This window comes from Crocuta crocuta, unplaced genomic scaffold, assembly GCF_008692635.1.
Source record: "Crocuta crocuta isolate KB4526 unplaced genomic scaffold, BGI_CrCroc_1.0 scaffold70, whole genome shotgun sequence".
Lineage (NCBI taxonomy): Eukaryota > Metazoa > Chordata > Mammalia > Carnivora > Hyaenidae > Crocuta > Crocuta crocuta.
In genome coordinates, this window is record NW_027528417.1 from 16,696,892 (window position 1) to 16,715,088 (window position 18,197).

Genomic DNA, 18,197 nt, shown 5'->3' on the forward strand with positions numbered 1-18,197 from the left:
CTCAAAGGGTTACAACAACCAACCAAAACTCTCTGGTTTTTTTTTTTTTTTTTTTTTTTTTAATAGAAACTGCATCTGTGGTGATATTTCAAATAACCTTTCACTGAAAAAGCTAATGGCCGTTACTCAGCTTTCATCTCCCTTGGGCAGAGAGATCACATTTTTCTGATCAGCACTTATAAGTCATTTGAATCTACTTTAGACTGTGACATCTGTCAGTAAGTCACATAAAGACATTTTCATAGCTATCACATTAAGTCATTTTTAGACTGTGTGCTTATATTGTTTACATACTCTATCTAATTCTCAACATTTGTATCTGACATTCAGATGTGCAGTTGGGTTCTTTTCTGTCAGTCCCAAAGGGGAAGACATACTGCCCATCCTCCTTGCTGTAATAGCCTCGTCCTTTAATTTTACCTGTAATGGAGAATTATTAGGTCTAACAGTCTTACTGCTGTAATTCTTTCCAATCAACCCCATCTTTTCCTCCTCTTACCAAGTTTGCAATCATTTTCGGCCTTGTACTCAGCTTCCCTTCTGTCAACATGGAGTCCAGGCCTGCAGAGATGTGTTTCACTGGGCTATGCTTGGCAAAACCGTAGTTCTTAATCACCCTAAGACAAGCTCTGTCACCCCCAATTTTTCTTTTTCTTCTCTCAGAGTATTAAAAAAGCAGATATTATATCTACCATATCTAAATGGTGCTTTTCCTAGGTGGCTTCATGAGTCACTTTGAAGTACACTAAGAAAAAAATCTGTATACCATGCTGGCTCCTACTGATAATTAATGCTATAGGCAGTTTTGAGTTAAATGAAGACTAATGACCATTTTTGGTTAGTGGCAATTATCTGCTTCAGAACGTTTAAAAGAAAACTCATTTAATTTTATTTTGCAATCTTCTATACTCATGCTGACTCTTCCTTTTCAAGGTTTATATCCTTGCATTCAATTATATTTCCAGAAAGTTTCTCAGACTTTTCATTTAGAAAAAAAGAACTGTTCCACTGCTAATGAAGGAGTCCAAATTTGATTCATTTCCACATTCTAGAATATCTGTGTGTGTGTGTGTGTGTGTGTACATAATAATTAAGGTGAAGTGATTTAAAAGTTTTTAAAAAGCATACAATTGAATCTACCAAACTCCCATTAAATAGACGGGAATTTTTAAAGAAAAAGCATAGGTGCAAAGAAAAACGAAATAGCTTCTTTTTACCTTAGGCCAGTCTCAGAAATAGAAAGCTTACTTGCTCATAGTTAAAGGTATCCAACATTCCCAGAATAAGTCCCTGGATTTCTCCAAGTTTTCCTTTTCCATAAACTGGATCCTAATTAGAAAAAAGTTGCAAAAATGTAATTTTGTTCTTCCTATTTTAAAATTACTTTAATATAGAAGTTATCTAAAAAAGCCAAATACTCAAGTACTTTTCTACAGTCACTAAATATTTGTTCTTTCACGAACCTTCCACTAGAAATGTGTTACCAGTCTCCCTCTGGCCATCACAAAAATTTTGAAAACATAAATAAAATTTAAGTGATATGAGCCACTTACCTAATAATCCTTTTGCAAGTCTAATTAAAGTTCACCCTGGTTTTGTTTCTGCAAGAAGCTTCCTCTCCTTCATACTAAACATCACCCGGGCCTCTTTGAGCTCTTATTTATCTGGTACATTAAGACCACTGTCCACCTGAATGCCAGAACCTATCCACCAACCTCTCCTGTGACCCACATCTGGCCCCCACCAACTAAATCACTTCAGTTTAGGAGACAAGACTTCAGTTTAGGAGATTCGTTTCTGGATCCAAGGAGCAGCTTTCAGTTTTTTAAAGCTTTTTTTAACAAAGGCACTACTGATCAACAACAGATACCCAGACACCCAATCTCCCTTCCACTGTTTTTCCTATGAGGTATGCCAAGTAACTTGCTTAGTATGTATAATCTGGAAAAAACTGAAATATATAAAAACAAAAAAACAGACACAAAAAACTGAAATCCAACCACACAGAGATAAACACTGCTGATATTTTGATGCACATTTTTCCAGTCTTGTTTCTGGGAAAGGAGACAAAGGACAAGAGGGAGAGAGATATTTCTTAGTGTACAAAATTTGAGTATTTTACATACTCTTAAACAGTGTATTGTGAACAGTTTCCCATATCAAATATTTCATAACAGCTACAGAATATGAATCATGTGAAAAATATCACATGTCATTCAACCCTTCTCTACTGTTGAACATATAAGTTTGCTCCCCCTTCCCAACTCCCACTCACAATTCTCAAATGCTGGTAGCTGTAAATTTTAGTCTAAATCTCTCATTCTTTCCTTAGAGGAGATTTCTAGAAGGGGAATTACAGATTCAAAGAGGATTTTTATGGGTATCGATATATACTGCCAAATTGCTCTACCACAAAGTTGTATTATACAACTTTTGTCTCCATTAGCATATTTGTGTGATCATTTTACTGCACCTTTGGCTAGGCTGAAAATTATAATTAAAACATTGCTAATAAATTTATTGAGTATGTCAAATCTATTACTTTCCTCTAATATGAGATTATGTCTGACGCAAATTGACTCTCCCATGCCAAATAGGGAGCCCAACCATGCAGTAATGATGAAAACAGCTATTTATTTAAGTGGGTAGCATATGCCAAGTACAGTACTATGTACTTTATATGTACCATATCATTACATTCCTTCCAGAACATTTATAAATGAAGAAATTCAAGCTCAGAAAGGTTAAGTAAAAATCTCTAAGATCACAAAATTATTATGCAGATAAACTGGGATTTGATCCTAGGTACTTCAGAAACCATGTTTTTAATTAACAGGTTATACTAGTCTCCCAAGTATACATACATAGACTGATAAACTAAATAATAAGCTAATGTTTGCTAGCAAATTTAAGTAACATTTCTAGTTACTTCTTAGAGAGTGGCAGTTATTAATATCTTGGTGCATTAAGAGTAATTCTGAGTTCAGATGTTAAGAGAAGAAAATGTTGGGGCGCCTGGGTGGCTCAGTCAGTTAAGCGTCTGACTTCGGCTCAGGTCATGATCTTGTTATGCCCGAATCGCGAGTCCCCAGAGACCTCCAAGGAGCCGGCACCAATGCAAGAATAAAAGGGTCTTTATTACCAGCTTGAGTAGGGGCTCACCTGTCTACCGGTACAGCAGCAGCAAAGTGAAGCCCCGAACAGTGGCAAGCAGGGTTTTTATGGGGGAAGGGCGGGGGTGTAACCGTGCACACGTTGTACGTTTTGCATCATTACATAAGCACCAATCATAATTGTACAATGCCCATAGTAACAGTTTTGACCATTCAGTATCTGCGAGGCATCCGTTACTTTTGGTGGGACCCAATCATGACCTTTGAGAGTCTTTTNAGTCCATGGGTTCGAACCCCACATCGGGCTCTGTGCTGACAGCTCGGATCCTGGAGCCTGCTTCAGATTCTGTGCCTCCCTCTCTCTCTGCCTTTACCCTGCTTGCTCCTTGTCTCTCAAAAATAAAATAAAGACATTAAATTTAAAAAAAGAATAAAAAAGAAACCTTAAAAAAAAAAGAAGAAGAAAATGTTAAGAAAATGTTTTCCTGTAAAACAGGAAAAACACTGGAGAGGTTTAGAAATGTGAGAAGAAACTTTATTTTCCTCCTCTTATACCACATAATCTGAGTATTTGCTTCCTTTTCTCTTCTAGGCTCCCATGATGGCCCTCGAATATTGGATGGGTGGAGTTTCTAACCAAGACTGGTTTTCAGTACTTTTAGTTGGGCTACATCAGCACAAAATATTAACCCTTTATTAGAAAAACAACTCAGGTCATATATTCACCAGATAATTTTTTGTTTTCTTTTTTTGCATAAAAATAGATACATATTAATGCTTATGAACTTATACTCAATTATGCTTTTGGTCAAGCTCTTAATAAATAATCCTATTTTTCAAAGTATCAAGGGGACAGTGTTTACCAAGGACTTTATTACAAAAAATATATATTACAATTTCTACCATACTAATGGATCCAATACACTAATTTAGCTCTAGCACAGAAAAGCTCTATCATTTGTTTATGACAAGGGTGGTTTGGAGAATAAAAAGGTCTTTTTAAAAAAAATTTTTTTTAATGTTTTTATTTATTCTTGAGACACACACACACACACACACATACAGCGTGAGCGGGGAGGGTCAGAGAAAGAGGGAGATACAGAATCTGAAGCAGGTTCCCGGCTCTGAGCTAGCTGTCAGCACAGAGCCTGACACGGGGCTCAAACCCACAAACCGTGAGATCATGACCTGAGCCGAAGTTGGACACTTAACTGACTGAGTCACCCAGGTGCCCCTAAAAAGGTCTATAAAAGGTTAAATTCTGGGGAAAGGAAAAAAAAATCTTTATAGGTCATGTCTATATTTGTACATTTCACTTTAATATGTGAATTTAATATGCATAATTTAAAAGCAAAATCATGAAAATTACCTCATGCTGTGACAACATATAAATTATAGAATGTAAAAGGCAGCTCAAGGCTTCCAGCACAGCATGTACACAATCCACTAACTTTTCAAATTATTTCCCAAAGATGTCAGTTAGATTCTTCAGCAGTGAATAACTACTGAGGTTTCTCTTCAACTTGTTTTTTAAAAAGTACTTTAGAAAAAGACGTGATGACCACTCTCCCCCCATCTTGTTTTCTGGAACGTACTGTAGCATGTATGTGGTTTGTTTTATAATTAAAATCATTACTAATCAAGCGTTACTTTAAAATATGAATAATGCCCTCAGCAGGTAAGCATCTAAATCACTTGTTTGCTTTAATTTCCTCAGTAAGATAGTCATAAACAGCTTCTCAGAGCCCAAGAATTACTTTTTGCCATAGAATAAAGATCAGTAGAAGCAAGCAAGGAAGGCAGAATATATACAACATAAATATGGTCCCTTAGAAACACTAAGTTAATCATCTAATGTTCATAGTAGAAGCCTGCACAATTCAGGTGCCAGGCATCAGTTTGAATAAACATTTAGAGGTCAAGAAGATCTTTGAGAACCTCTTATCATGAGAATATCTCCTCTGGAAAAACTAATTATGTGAGTAGCTGCTCATCTAAATAACTGTCCCTCCCTCTCTTCTCTCCAAGGGGCTTGATAAAGGGAGGTGGATCTGAAGTACACCAGGGCTGTGTTAGGGACAGAAGGCCTAAAATGTGGAGTTTGGTTAATGTTCCAGCAATGTCCACTTAAAAAGTGAGTAAATGAAGGAAAATTAGTTAATGTGAGTAGCACATTTTTATTAAGAAACATGGGGATTTGGCTACTCCCCTAGCTTAGTTTACACAGAGATCAAAGTAGATAGAGAACACAAAAGTGCTTTATAAAAAGCTTATAACTACCCCAAAACATGAGGTGACTGAGCCAAACAATATTTGTTGAGTATGGACTACAAACATAGGAAATGTTCTAGAAAATATGCTAGTGGAGAAAAATTAAACTGCATTTAAAACCATGATGGATGAAAAAATGATACGGGACAAGACTTCAAAAACCAAAACCAAAACCAACAAACCAAAAAACAGGGACACCTGGGTGTCTCAGTCAGTTAAGCGTCCAACTTTGGCTCAGGTCACAATCTCAGGGTTCATGGGTTTGAGCTTCACACTGGGCTCTGTGCTGACAGCTAAGAGCCTGAAGCCTGCTTCGGATTCTGTGTCTCCCTCTATCTTTGCCTCTCCTCCATTCATGCTCTGTGTCTCTCAAAAGTAAACAAACATTTTTAAAAAATGCCCCAAAACCTAAGAACATAAAATCTCCTGTTAGAGTACTTGATAACTTTAGATGTAAAGGACCAATACCCTGAAAGACACAATCTACCAAAACTCATGCAAGGAGAAATAGATAAGGCCTGTGTCTCTTAACCAAACTGAATTCTTAATGAAGAACATTTCAAAACAGAAGGCACCAGACCCACACAGTTTCACTGGTTTATCTACCAAATATTTAAGAAGAAATTATACCAATATTCTACAACGTTTCAGAAAACAGAAGAAAACACTTTCTAACTCATTTGATGAGGCCAGCATTACCCAGACAAAACCGCAATCTCCATCAAAATGTTAGCAAGTTGTTTTGTGCAGAGAAAGAAAATGATTCCACAGTTTATATGGAAAGGTTAAAAAACCCAAAATAGCTAACACAATACTGAAGAAGGACAAGGTCAAAGGACTGACACTATCTGACTTTCAGATTTACTATCAAGCCACAATAATTAAGATAATGTTGCACTGGCAAAAGATGAAATAAACGGATCACTGGAAAAGAAGAGAGGACTCAGAAATAACGTCCCATAAATACAGTCAACTGAGCAAAGGCTATTCAGTGAAGAAAGAGACAGTCTTTTCAACAAGTGGTGCTGGAACAACGGTACACCCATATCCAGAAAAAGGACTCTAGACACTGACCTATCTTTCACAAAAATGGACTCAAAATGGATCACAGACCCAAAACATAAAATGCAGAACTTCATAAAACTTCTAGAACATGAGAAACAAATCTAAGTGACTTCGGTTTTGATGATGAGTTTTTAGATACAACACTAAAAGCACAATCCATTGGGGTGCCTGGGTGGCTCAGCTTGTTAAGCATCCAACTCTTGATTTAGGTTTGAGTCACAATCTTATGGTTTGTGAGATTGAGCCCTGCATCAGGCCCTGTGCTGACTATGTGGAGCCTGTTTGGGATTCTCTTTCTGTCCCTTCCCCGCTTGTGTGCACACATGTGCATGCTTTCTCTCTCTCAAAATAAACATTTTTAAAAGAATTAATAAAAGCACAATCGACGGGAAAAAAAACCCTGAAAAGCTGGACCTCATTAAAATTTAAAAACCTTCTGCTTCATGAAAATACGTATTAAGAGCATGAAAAGACAAGCTACCAACTGGGAGAAATATGTGCAAAACATATGTGACAAAAAACTTATATAAAAAAATAAAAGAATTCTGAAAGCTCAACAATGAAAAGAACCTCCAAACCCAACTAAAAAGTGCGCAAAAGATCTTAACAGACATCTCATGAATGGGGAGAGATGGCAAATGAGCAACATGAAAAGGTGTTCAATGTCGCTGTTCATTAGGGAACTGTGTATTAAAAAATGAGAGATCACTTTGCACCTATTAGAATGCTTAAAATCCAAAACATTGGATTTATGGACCCTTGCTTTATAGCCCACAGTACGATCTTGGGTAGATATTCCATGTGCACCTTAAGAATGTGTTGTGGAGCAGGACACACTGGTCCCAGGCGACCGCGGGAGAAACCCCTCCTCTCCTCGCCAGCTTGACCTGGAGGGGAAGGGGTGCACCTGCAGCCGCTCCAGTGCTCTTCTGGCTCCCCTCAGTTCCCAGTGGAGAGGCAGCCAGTTTGAAACTGCTTGGAGGGACTTGGCCTGTGGGTTTATATTTCAGATGGTATCAATGGGGTGCGTTGACTAAGATCTAGAAAGGAGGCCTGGCTTGGGACCTAGAGCATGGCCCACCTTGGCTACGCCCGCGGCACAAGGAAATCGGACCCAAAAGAGTGAATTGCAACACTTGGTTTGAGGGGACACTGGGGCGTCGCCATTTTTCTCCCTAAAACCACCAAGGCAGGGCCTCAGGGAGCAGCCCAGCAGGACACAGTGGAAGCTAAGACCTGCCTACACCAACCACACCCATTCCCTATAGAGAGATGCCTATTTTTTTTTTATTTTTTTTTTTTTACCAGAGCCCGGGGCAAGACCAATGTGGATGCACTACCGTGATTAATTCTAGATCAATTCTTTCCATTCAGATATATTTTCCCTTGTCTCATTCGTATCCCTCCTCTCTGCTGGACTGGGCACTCTGGTCACTGGCTTGCTTAAAGCCACATTCAATCCATTCTCTAGATGTATATTCTACACCTCCACCGCTGCCTTTCTCTCTCTCTCTCTCTCTGGAGTAATCAGATAATATAGTTTTTCTGAGTAACATTATCTTCATTTCCTTCTCCTCACCTTTTACCATATTCTCCTATTTCTCTCTCTGAATTAAGCCTCTAAGTCTGTCTTCCTGGTCATTTCTCTTCCAGTTTCACTTCCTCCCCCGTCCTGTCATTTCTCTCTTTGTAGATGCTCTTCAATCAGCACAGCATACACTAAGCTCTTTATTTATAGCTGGGAATTCTGATTTTATGCTTTTAGAGTGTCCTTTGTCTTTTGGGGTTTTCTCTTTTCTTTTTTTAATCTTATTATTATTTTTCCTCATCCCTCATTTTTTCCCATCTATTTTTTTTCCTTTTCTTTTTCCCTTTCAGTTTGCGTGTTTACTAAATTTGTCTGTGGGTTTGTGTGCAAGAAAGGACACAAGAAAGGACCTGTGTGTTTGTCTGTCTGGTTTCTTTTCCAGGGCTATCTCAAGAAAAAAGCCAAAGTACACATGGTGGAGCCTCAAAATACCACTACAAATAGGGAAATAAAATAACTAAAGTCTGAACAAGAGAGACCAAGAGACACCATTCAAAGAACACTTCTGAAAGGAGAGGCCCTGGGCAGTCAAAGAGCCTTCTTTATTACAGCAGCACTCAGAGGTGCAGAGTGCCTAACAAGGTTTTAAAACTAACAAGAGACAGGAAGCTAGCCAAAATGATGAAATGGAAGAACTCTCCTCTAAAGAAATTCCAGGAAGAAACGACAGCTAAAGAACTGCTCGAAACAGACATAAGCAATACAACTGACCAAGAATTTAGAACAACAGTCATAAAATTAATCGCTGGGCTTGAAAAAGGCATGAAAGGCATCAGTGAAACTATTGCTACAAAGACTAAGGAGCTTAAAAACAGTTGTGATGAATTAAAAAATGCTATAAATGAGATGAATAAAATGGAGGCGTCCAATGCATGGATTGAAGAGGCAGAAAAAGAGTAAGTGATTTAGTAGTCACAATTATAGAAAAAGAGGAAGCTGAGAAACAGAGATAAACAGACCTAGGAACACGATAGGAAAGCTGGAGAGCTGAATGATACAATCAAACAGAACAATATCCGTATCATAGGAATCCTAGAAGAGGAAGAGAAAGGGAAAGGTGCTGAAGGTGTCCTTGAACAAATTATAGCAGAGAACTTCCCCAATCTGGGGAAGGAAACAGACATTGAAATCCAAGAGGCACAGAGAATTCCCCTCAGACGTAACTTGAATTGATCTTCTGCATGACATATTATAGTGAAACTGGCAAAATATAAGGAAAAAGAGAGAATTCTGAAAGCAGGTAGAGAGAAAAGGGNCACTTTCAGATCACAATGCTATGAAACTTGAAATCAATCACAGGAAGAAGTCTGGAAGACCTCCAAAAACATGGAGGCTAAAGAACACCCTATTAAAGAATGAACGGGCCAATCAGGCAATTAGAGAACTTAAAAATATATGGAAACAAATGAAAATGAAAATACAACAATCCAAAATCTATGGGATGGGGCAAGGGCAGTCCTGAGAGGAAAGTACATTGCACTCCAGGCCTATTGCAAGAAATTAGAAAAAGTTCAAGTACAAAATCTAACAGCACACCTTAAGGAACTAGAAGGAGAGCAACAAGAGCACCCCATATCCANGGCACATAAACAGAATTATCCATCATAACCCGAGTGGGATTCATTCTTGGGTTATAGGGCTGGTTCAATATTCGCAAATCAATCAATATCATACATCACATTAACAAAAGAAAAGATAAAAACCATATGATCCTGTCGATAGATGCAGAAAAAGCATTTGACAAGATAGAGCATCCCTTCTTAATAAAGACCCTCGAGAGAGTCAGGATAGAAGGAACTTACTTAAACATCATAAAAGCCATCTATGAGAAGCCCTCAGCTAACATCATCCTCAGTGGGGAAAAACTGAGAGCTTTCCCCCTGAGATCAGGAACACGACAGCGATGTCCACTCTCACCACTGTTGTTTAACATAGTGCTGGAAGTCCTAGCATCAGCCATCAGACAACAAAAGGAAATTAAAGGCATCAGAATTGACAAAGAAGAAGTCAAACTCTCACTTTTTGCAGACGGCATGATACTCTATTTGGAAAACCTGACAGACTCCACCAAAAGCCTACCTGAACCGATCCATGAATTCAGCAATGCTGCAGGATACAAAATCAACGTACAGAAATCAGCTGCATTTTTATACACCAACAATGAAGCAACAGAAAGAAAAATTAAGAAACAGATCCCATTCACAATTGCACATAAACCAGAAAATACCTAGGAATAAACCTAAACAAAGATATAAGAGATCTGTATGGTGAAAACTACAGAAAACTTATGAAGGAAATTAAAGAAGACACAAAAAAATGGAAAAACATTCCATGCTCATGCGTCAGAAGAATAAATATAGTTAAAATGTCATTACTACCCAAAGCAATCTACACATTCAATGCAATCCCAATCAAAATTGCACCCACATTCTTTTCAAAACTATAACAAACTATCCTCAAATTTGTATGGAACCACAAATGACCCCGAATAGCCAAAGTACTACTGAAGAAAAAACCAAAGTAATACTGAAGAAGATGGTGTGAAGCATCACAATCCCAGACTTTAGCCTCTACTACAAAGCTGTCATCATCAAGACAGTATGGTACTGGCACAGAAACAGACACACAGACCAGTGGAATAGAAAACTCAGAACTGGATCCACAAATGTATGACCAACTAATCTTTGACAAAACAGGAAAGAGTATCCAATGGAAAAAAGACAGCCTCCCTAACAGATGGTGCTGGGAGAACTGGATAGCAACATGTGGAAGAATGAAACGAGATCATTTTCTCACACAATACACAAAAATAAACTCAAAATGGATAAAGGACCTGAATGTGAGACAGGAAACTATCAAAAGCCTAGAAGAGAAAGCAGGAAAAACCTCCTTGACCTCAACCGCAGCAATTTCCATCCCCAAGACAAGGGAATCAAGAGAAACATATATTGGAACCTAATCAAGATAAAAAGCTTCTGCACGGCATAGGAAACAATCAATAAAACTAATAGGCAACTGACAGATTGGGAAAAGATAGTTGCAAATGACATACTGGATAAAGGGCTAGTATCCAAAATCTATAAGGAACTCACCAAACTCCACACCCAAGAAACAAATAATCCAGGGAAGAAATGGGCAGAATACATGAACAGACACTTCTCCAAAGAGGACATCCAGATGGCCAACAGACACGTGAAACAATGCTCAGCATTCCTCCTCATCAGGGAAATACAGATCAAAACCACACTGAGATACCACCTCACGGTGGTCAGAGTGGCTACAATGAACAAATCAGAGGACTCTAGATGCTGGCAAGGATATGGACAAACAGGCACCCTCCTACACTGTTGGTGGGAATGTAAACTGGTACAGCCCCTCTGGAAAACAGTGTGGAGACTCCTCAAAAAATTAACAATAGGACTCCCCTATGACCCAGCAATAGCACTGCTAGGAATTTACCCAAGGGATACAGGAATGCTGAGGTCTAGGGGCACATGTACCCCAATGTTCATAGCAGCACTCTCAACAATAGCCAAAACATGGACAGAGCCTAAGTGTCCATCAACGGACGAATGGATCAAGAAGATGTGGTTTATCTATACAATGAAATACTACATGGCAATGAGAAAGAATGAAATCTGGCCATGTGTAGCAACATGGATGGAACTTGGAACTTGAGGATGTTATGCTGAGCGAAATAAGTCAGGCAGAGAAGGACAGATACCACATGTTTGCACATATAGATGGATTAGGAGGAACTTAACAGAGGACCATGGGGGAGAAAAAGGGGAAAAAGAGTTGGAGAGAGGGAGGGAGGCAAACCATGAGAGACTCTTGAATGCTGAGAACAAACTGAGAGATGATGGGGGTGTGCGGGGGGGAGGGGGGTGTTGGGCATGGAGGAGGACACTTGTTGGGATGAGCACCGGGTGTTATGTGGAAACCAACTTGACAATAAACTATTAAAAAAAAAATAAAGCGTTATAATTGATATGTAAAAGTCAACTAGGTCAAAGCAGTTAAAACTGGTCAGCAGAAATGTGTTGTCATCTTTGTTTTTGTTCCTATGCCTTTTTCCTCTGGTTGCTTTTAAGATTCTCTGTTAATCAGTGATTCTGAGCAACCATGATGTGCCTGGTTAGTTTTCCTCATATTGCTCAGGTTGGGGTTATGTATCTGCGTGCTAACTGTTCTCCATAAATCTGGAAAATATGCAACCAGTATTTCTTCCAGTATTTTTTTCTGTTCTGATTCCCTGTTTCAGGATTCCATATTATTTTGGGCTGCTTCAAACTGTCCCACAGCTGATACTCTGGGACATTTTTTTTTCCAATTAATTCTTCTCTATTTTGGATAGTCTGTATTGCTATGTCTTCAAATTCACTTACCTTTTTTCTGTTTTGCTGTCCTTGTCTCTTAATTCTAATATCCAATGTCCTATCTGGGTTTACTTTCTCACTTTTTTGAATACCTTGTAATTTTCAATTCAGTGTCAATATGCTGTTGGGACTTACTTTTGTATTCCTAAAAGTCTTTTTAACCTTTGTTCTGGGATGCAATTAAATTACGCATAAAGTTTGATCCTTTCAGGTCTTACTTTGAAGATTTGCAAGGCAGGGCAGGAGCTATGTGTAGTTTAGGGCTGTTTCCCACTACTGAGTACTTCTGAGTCCTTTACCCAATGTTAGGTGAATTATGATGTCTTCCTTCTAGTCTTGCTGTTAGCCTTATGTGAGTTCAAGAATAATTCCCTCTGATCTTTCATGTGTTTCTTTCCCTGGCCTCCCTAGTTTCCTAAGATTGTGCACTTACACTTGAGGAGGGCCTTCTGCAGATCTTCAGAGTTCTCTTGCCTGGTACTTCCTTGAAATCTCTGGCCACCTTGGACTCCTGACTCTCAGTTCCATCTCCTCAAAGCAATGAATATACTGGAAACTGGCTGGGATACCCCTCCCTGCACTATAGCCTAGAAAGTCTCTCAAGACATTAAGCTGGGGCAAATACAGGGCTTAGTCTCTTTTTTCCCTGTCTCTCAGGTATCAATGATCTTCAATGCCTGAATGATACCCAGTTTTTTAAAAACTATTTCATATACTTTGTTCAACTTTTTGGTTGTTTCAGGCAAAGGGGATAAATTGGGCCTTTGTTACTCCATGTTGGCCAGAAGTGGAATTCCTCCATCCTTGACCTTTTATCCACTCTAAAAATATTAAGTACCTACTACATGTCAGATTCTGACCTGGGTGATAGTGATATAGGACTAGCAAAGTATAGTCTTATTCCCAAGGCCCTTCTCTTCTAATGGTAAGTAAAAATCAGTAAATAGGGGTGCCTGGCTGGCTTAGTTGGTTAAGCATTCAACTCTTGATATTGGCTCAGGTCATGAACTCATGGTCATAAGGGTGAGCCTCCTATCTGGCTCTGTGCTGAGCCTGGAGCCTACTTGGGATTCTCTCTCTCCCTCTCTCTGACCCTCCTATGCTCCCTCCCTCTCTCAAAATAAATAAATAAACTTTAAAAAAATCGGTAAGTAGACCTGATTTGTAGATGTTTTCTAGAATTCTACCTTAGTCCTTCTGCTTTCTTTGCTAATTCACTTCCTCCTAAAGTTCACATAGTTTCAAGTATTGAACTACCACTTCTGTGTTGATGACTTTCCAAGTCTATGTCTCCACTTTTATTTTTTTCTATAAACTCCAGTCTTGTGTTCCCCAACGGCTCACTGTTAGTCAATGAGACTAACAAATTCTTGAATTTCACTACCTCTAAACATCAAAAAGTGGATTCTACTAATTTCCAAATTCATCTTCTCCTAGCCATTCTATGCAATTAGATCAACAAACTTTGAGTACCTATTAACATCTAGGTATTCCTATGCCTTCAGTCTTGATCCCTTCCAATTTATCCTGTATAACATATAGGGTGAATGATCTTTCTAAAGAGAAACCTCATTTCATCATTCCTCTGCTTAAAATCCTTTGAGGAGAATCTACAAATTTTAAAATTAAATCCAAAGTCCTACCTTATGGTTCACAAGGCAATTAAAAGGCACAATTCCTGCAAGTCTCTCAAATTTCATCTCCGTGACTCACCTTTATTCTTGTCCTATGTTCCAAGCATACTTAAACATTTGCAACTCCCCCAAGTGTACCATGTTTTACCTCACATTCTTTGTATATATAGTTCACTCTGCTTAGAATAGTCCTATCTCCCATTTTTCCCTGATTCCTTTAGGCTATTTAAGATTCAGTTCAAACATCTCCTCCTCCAGGAAATCTTCCCAAATTACCCAGTCTGTTTCAGAGATATACTTTCTTTCTTTTTTGAAGTTTATTTTGAGAGCGCGAGGGAGCACAGGAGGGGCGGGGGGGGCGGGGGGTGGAAGGCAGAGAGAATCCCAAGTAGGCTCCGCACTGTTAGCATAGAGCTCGATGTGGAGCTCTAACTCATTAACCATGAGATCATGGCCTCAGCTGAAACGTGGAATTGGATGCTCAACTGACTGAGCGACCCAGGCGGCCCCAGAGATACTCTTTCTTGGGTACTCCTTTGTTAAAGATATGCAGAAACCCAACTCATTCTAACTTATTAAAAAAACAAAACTATTGTAAAGATACTGGGCTCTTCTAGGGCAGGAGCTAAGCCTTTCATCTACATAGGAAATGACCAAACAAAGAAACATGTAATTAACAAACTAATAATTAAACTACTCAAAAGACCAGGCAGTGAAACAAATGAAAAGCTTATACGACATAATAGGAAAGAGAAAAAGTGGGAGGTGAGAGACTTTGGTGGTAGCCTGGGTTCTGCCACTAATGGCAGGCCACATACTAACGTTTCCATACTTCAGTTTCTTCCTTCATCAACAGAAATTTCTGTAGTAGCCCTCCCTACCTCAAGAGGTTGTTGTGAGCTTCAAAGGAGATCCTATTTGTGAAAGCATCTTGAAAAAATAAAAAATCTCCATACAAACATAAGGTAGAGTTACTATTATAGGAATCACAAACATGGAAATAAGGAATTAAAAAAATCATACCCTTCTCATTAATGGGAATAGAAGGTGGCAGGTACTTTTTCTACTACTGAAGGCAGAAATATGATAAGAATACTGTTAAAATGAATGCCAATAAATAAATAAAATGACTGCCAATGTAACTCAAAAAGGTTTTCCAATATCAAAAGCCTTCAAAGTCACGAGGCTTAAACAACAAATTTTTAAAAATCACCTGCTTTTGTCAAGAGAAAATTGATTTTTATTATAATTTATATATCATCAAGTATGGTTAAAGTTCAACATAAAGCAAAATGCATACACTGAGAGTAAAGCCACTTTTGGCTTTAAGGTTTCATTTTTTTCTAATTTACTTGGTAAAGTATTCCTGCCTTATGAAAATATTACTTTATATATGATTAAAAACATTGACTAATGTATTCTAAAATGGATATAAGAGATGCAGTCTATATCAAAGAATTTTCCAACACATGATAAGGATCAAATGAGATAATACATGTGAAGAGACATAAGCTGTGATGAGAGACTACGGATGCAGCAGTCTATATCCGCAAAGGCCCAGACACTTAATGCCAGATGGAAGTAGAGCTTGGCGAGTCTTAAAAGAGAGCTGACGGGGACATTCTTTATAGGAGAAAAATCATTTGGAAATTATAAAGACCAATGGTATCACAGTACTGTTGGATTTTGTGTGTGTGTGTGTGTGTCTCTATGCTGCATAAAATGAAGGAAGACAAAATGGATTCTAAGGATAATTCCTGCTCTTCTCCAAGAATGTTCACAGATTTTTCAAAAAATATATGATAGGGTATTTTTAGTGTTCTTTTGAGGATGCTGGGAACATTCAGCTCTTCCTGCTAAAGAAAACAGGCTGAAACGATGTTTCCTACAAAGGCTTTGGACAGAAAGTCGGCTAGAATCTAGAACAGGGGATGAGTCGTGGATATAACATTTTTTGCGAGAAGTTACAACCAATGATTAGGAAATGCCAATATTAACTGCATTTGTAAGTTATCTTTTTTTATTAAAAATTTTTTTAATGTTTTATTTATTTCTGAGAGAGAGAGAGAGAGAGAGAGAGCGCGCGCACGCGTGAGCAGGGGAGGGTAAGAGAGAGAGGAAGATACAGAATCTGAAGCAGGCTCCAGGCTCTGAGCTAGCTGTCCACAGAGAGCCCGATGCAGGACTCAAACCCATGAACCGTGAAATCATGACCTGAGCCGAAGTAGGACGCTTAACCGACTGAGCCACCCAGGCGCCCCTCTTTTTTTTTTTAATTTAAAAAGCATAATTCGCTGTAAACAGATAGTGATTCTCTCCCAGTTAGCATATGAATAGAAAGCTTATACATTTGAATCCCAAGATAAGAGTGAACACCTGAAGGCTGCACACCCTAACTGAAGGTGACCAGTGTGTGCCCAGAGCACCCGGAAAGCTCAGGGATATTTAGCAATGTCAAAAACCAGCTACATTACTCTAGAGACCCATTTAAACATTAGCTTCATTTGCCTGCTATTTAAACATAACTAAAATATTAATTGAAGTTGATCAACACTGAATTTCACTCCCCCACCCCTCCAACTCACCTGTAAGATTCTTTGCAAGATTGACGGAAGGGCAATGAAAGCTGCCATGCTGTTCAGAACTTGCATGGTCAGAGATCTCAGAGCTGTTAGAATAATAAAATGTTAATATTAAGGTTAGTTTAAAATAAGAAGTTTTGATTTTTCCTTTTAGTCAGTGGAAAATAGTGGATTTACCTAGCTTTCTAGAAACTTAGCTAACCAAGGCCAGCTGTATATTTTAAAGTTAACTGTTGATAAGTAACAAAGCTACTAGTAGTCAAGACAAATGACAGAATTGGTGCCATAGAAAAAACAATACACAAGGATGGGGCGCCTGGGTGGCTCAGTCGGTTAAGCGGCCGACTTCGGCTCAGGTCATGATCTTGCGGTTCCTGGGTTCGAGCCCCGCGTCGGGTTCTGTGAAGGCAGCTCAGAGCCTGGAGCCTGTTTCTGAGTCCGTGTCTCCCTCTCTCTGCCCCTCCCCCTCTCATGCTCTGTCTCTNCAGCTGACCCAGACAGCTTCTGAGGGGCCATCATTGCCTCCAATAATGGAAACCAGAGTGCCTATCAGGTCAGAGGAATCACAGTGCTCTGTTATTTTTAAGAATCACATCAGCATAGTGTTTTACAGGTTGAAATGTGCCTCTCACATACATTCATTTGTTTAAAAAAATTTTTTTAACTGTATTTTTTTAATGTTTTTTATTTATTTCTAGGAGAGAGAGAGAGAGAGAGACGGCGTAAGCAGGGGAGGGTCAGAGAGAGAGGGAGTCACAGACTGAAACAGGCTCCAGGCTCTGAGCTGGCAGCCAGCACAGAGCCCGACGCGGGGCTCGAACCCATGAACCGTGAGATCATGACCTAAGCGAAAGTCGGACGCTTAACCGACTAAGCCACCCAGGCGCCCCTTAACTGTATTTTTGAGATCAAGAGAGTTGCAGGAGTAGGGGAGGTGCAGAGAGAGGCGGGGACAGAAGATCTGAAGTGGGCTCTGTACTGACAGCAGCAAGCCCTATGTGGGGCTCGAACTCACAAATCATGAGATCATGACTGGAGTTGAAGTTGGATGCTTAACCAACTGACCCACCCAGGCGCCCCAAAAAATTTTTAAAAGAAAAGACAGAACACTTGACTAGGAACAGAAAAGACATTAAGAAGCAATGACCACAGCTCCAACAGATGTCTTTACCATGCACCCTGGTAAAATAAACTGAAGTCAGTCAGTCTAGACCTTTGAACTATATATAGTCTCCTGTGTCTCAGGATAAGGCAGGTTCAAAGGAGACAGGGCAGAGCCTCCTATCAGGTTCTTGCATAGTGTGCTAGAAAAGCATCACTGACCAAGTCTAAATAACCCTATGTACTGCAGGAGAGAACAGAGAACTGTCCCCTCCACTACCTCATCTCCCTTACCATTTCTCTTTAGTGATGTCAAGCAAGATAAATGAATAAAGGTTATTCAAAGTTTTCTCTCTCAAGCATTATTTTGTATTTCCTTAATCATCATTGACCAAGAAGTAGAAGTTAGTATTATTTCAATTAACATTTCCAATCACATCAGGAGATAAATAGGTCATCATTTA

The 18,197-nt window shown here is 39.1% G+C and overlaps 1 protein-coding gene across 1 annotated transcript in view; it reads right to left on the reverse strand.

Moving 5' to 3' along the window:
• The window catches only part of VPS8 (VPS8 subunit of CORVET complex), a 259,051-nt gene that overhangs the window by 66,739 nt on the left and 174,115 nt on the right, over positions 1–18,197 (reverse strand). Inside the window, exons 40-42 of the mRNA XM_077754439.1 lie at positions 17,091–17,178; positions 16,636–16,718; positions 1,249–1,329 (exon numbers count right to left, since the gene is read on the reverse strand). Coding sequence (XP_077610565.1) covers positions 1,249–1,329; positions 16,636–16,718; positions 17,091–17,178 — 252 coding nt within the window. The remainder of the gene's footprint in view (positions 1–1,248; positions 1,330–16,635; positions 16,719–17,090; positions 17,179–18,197) is intronic.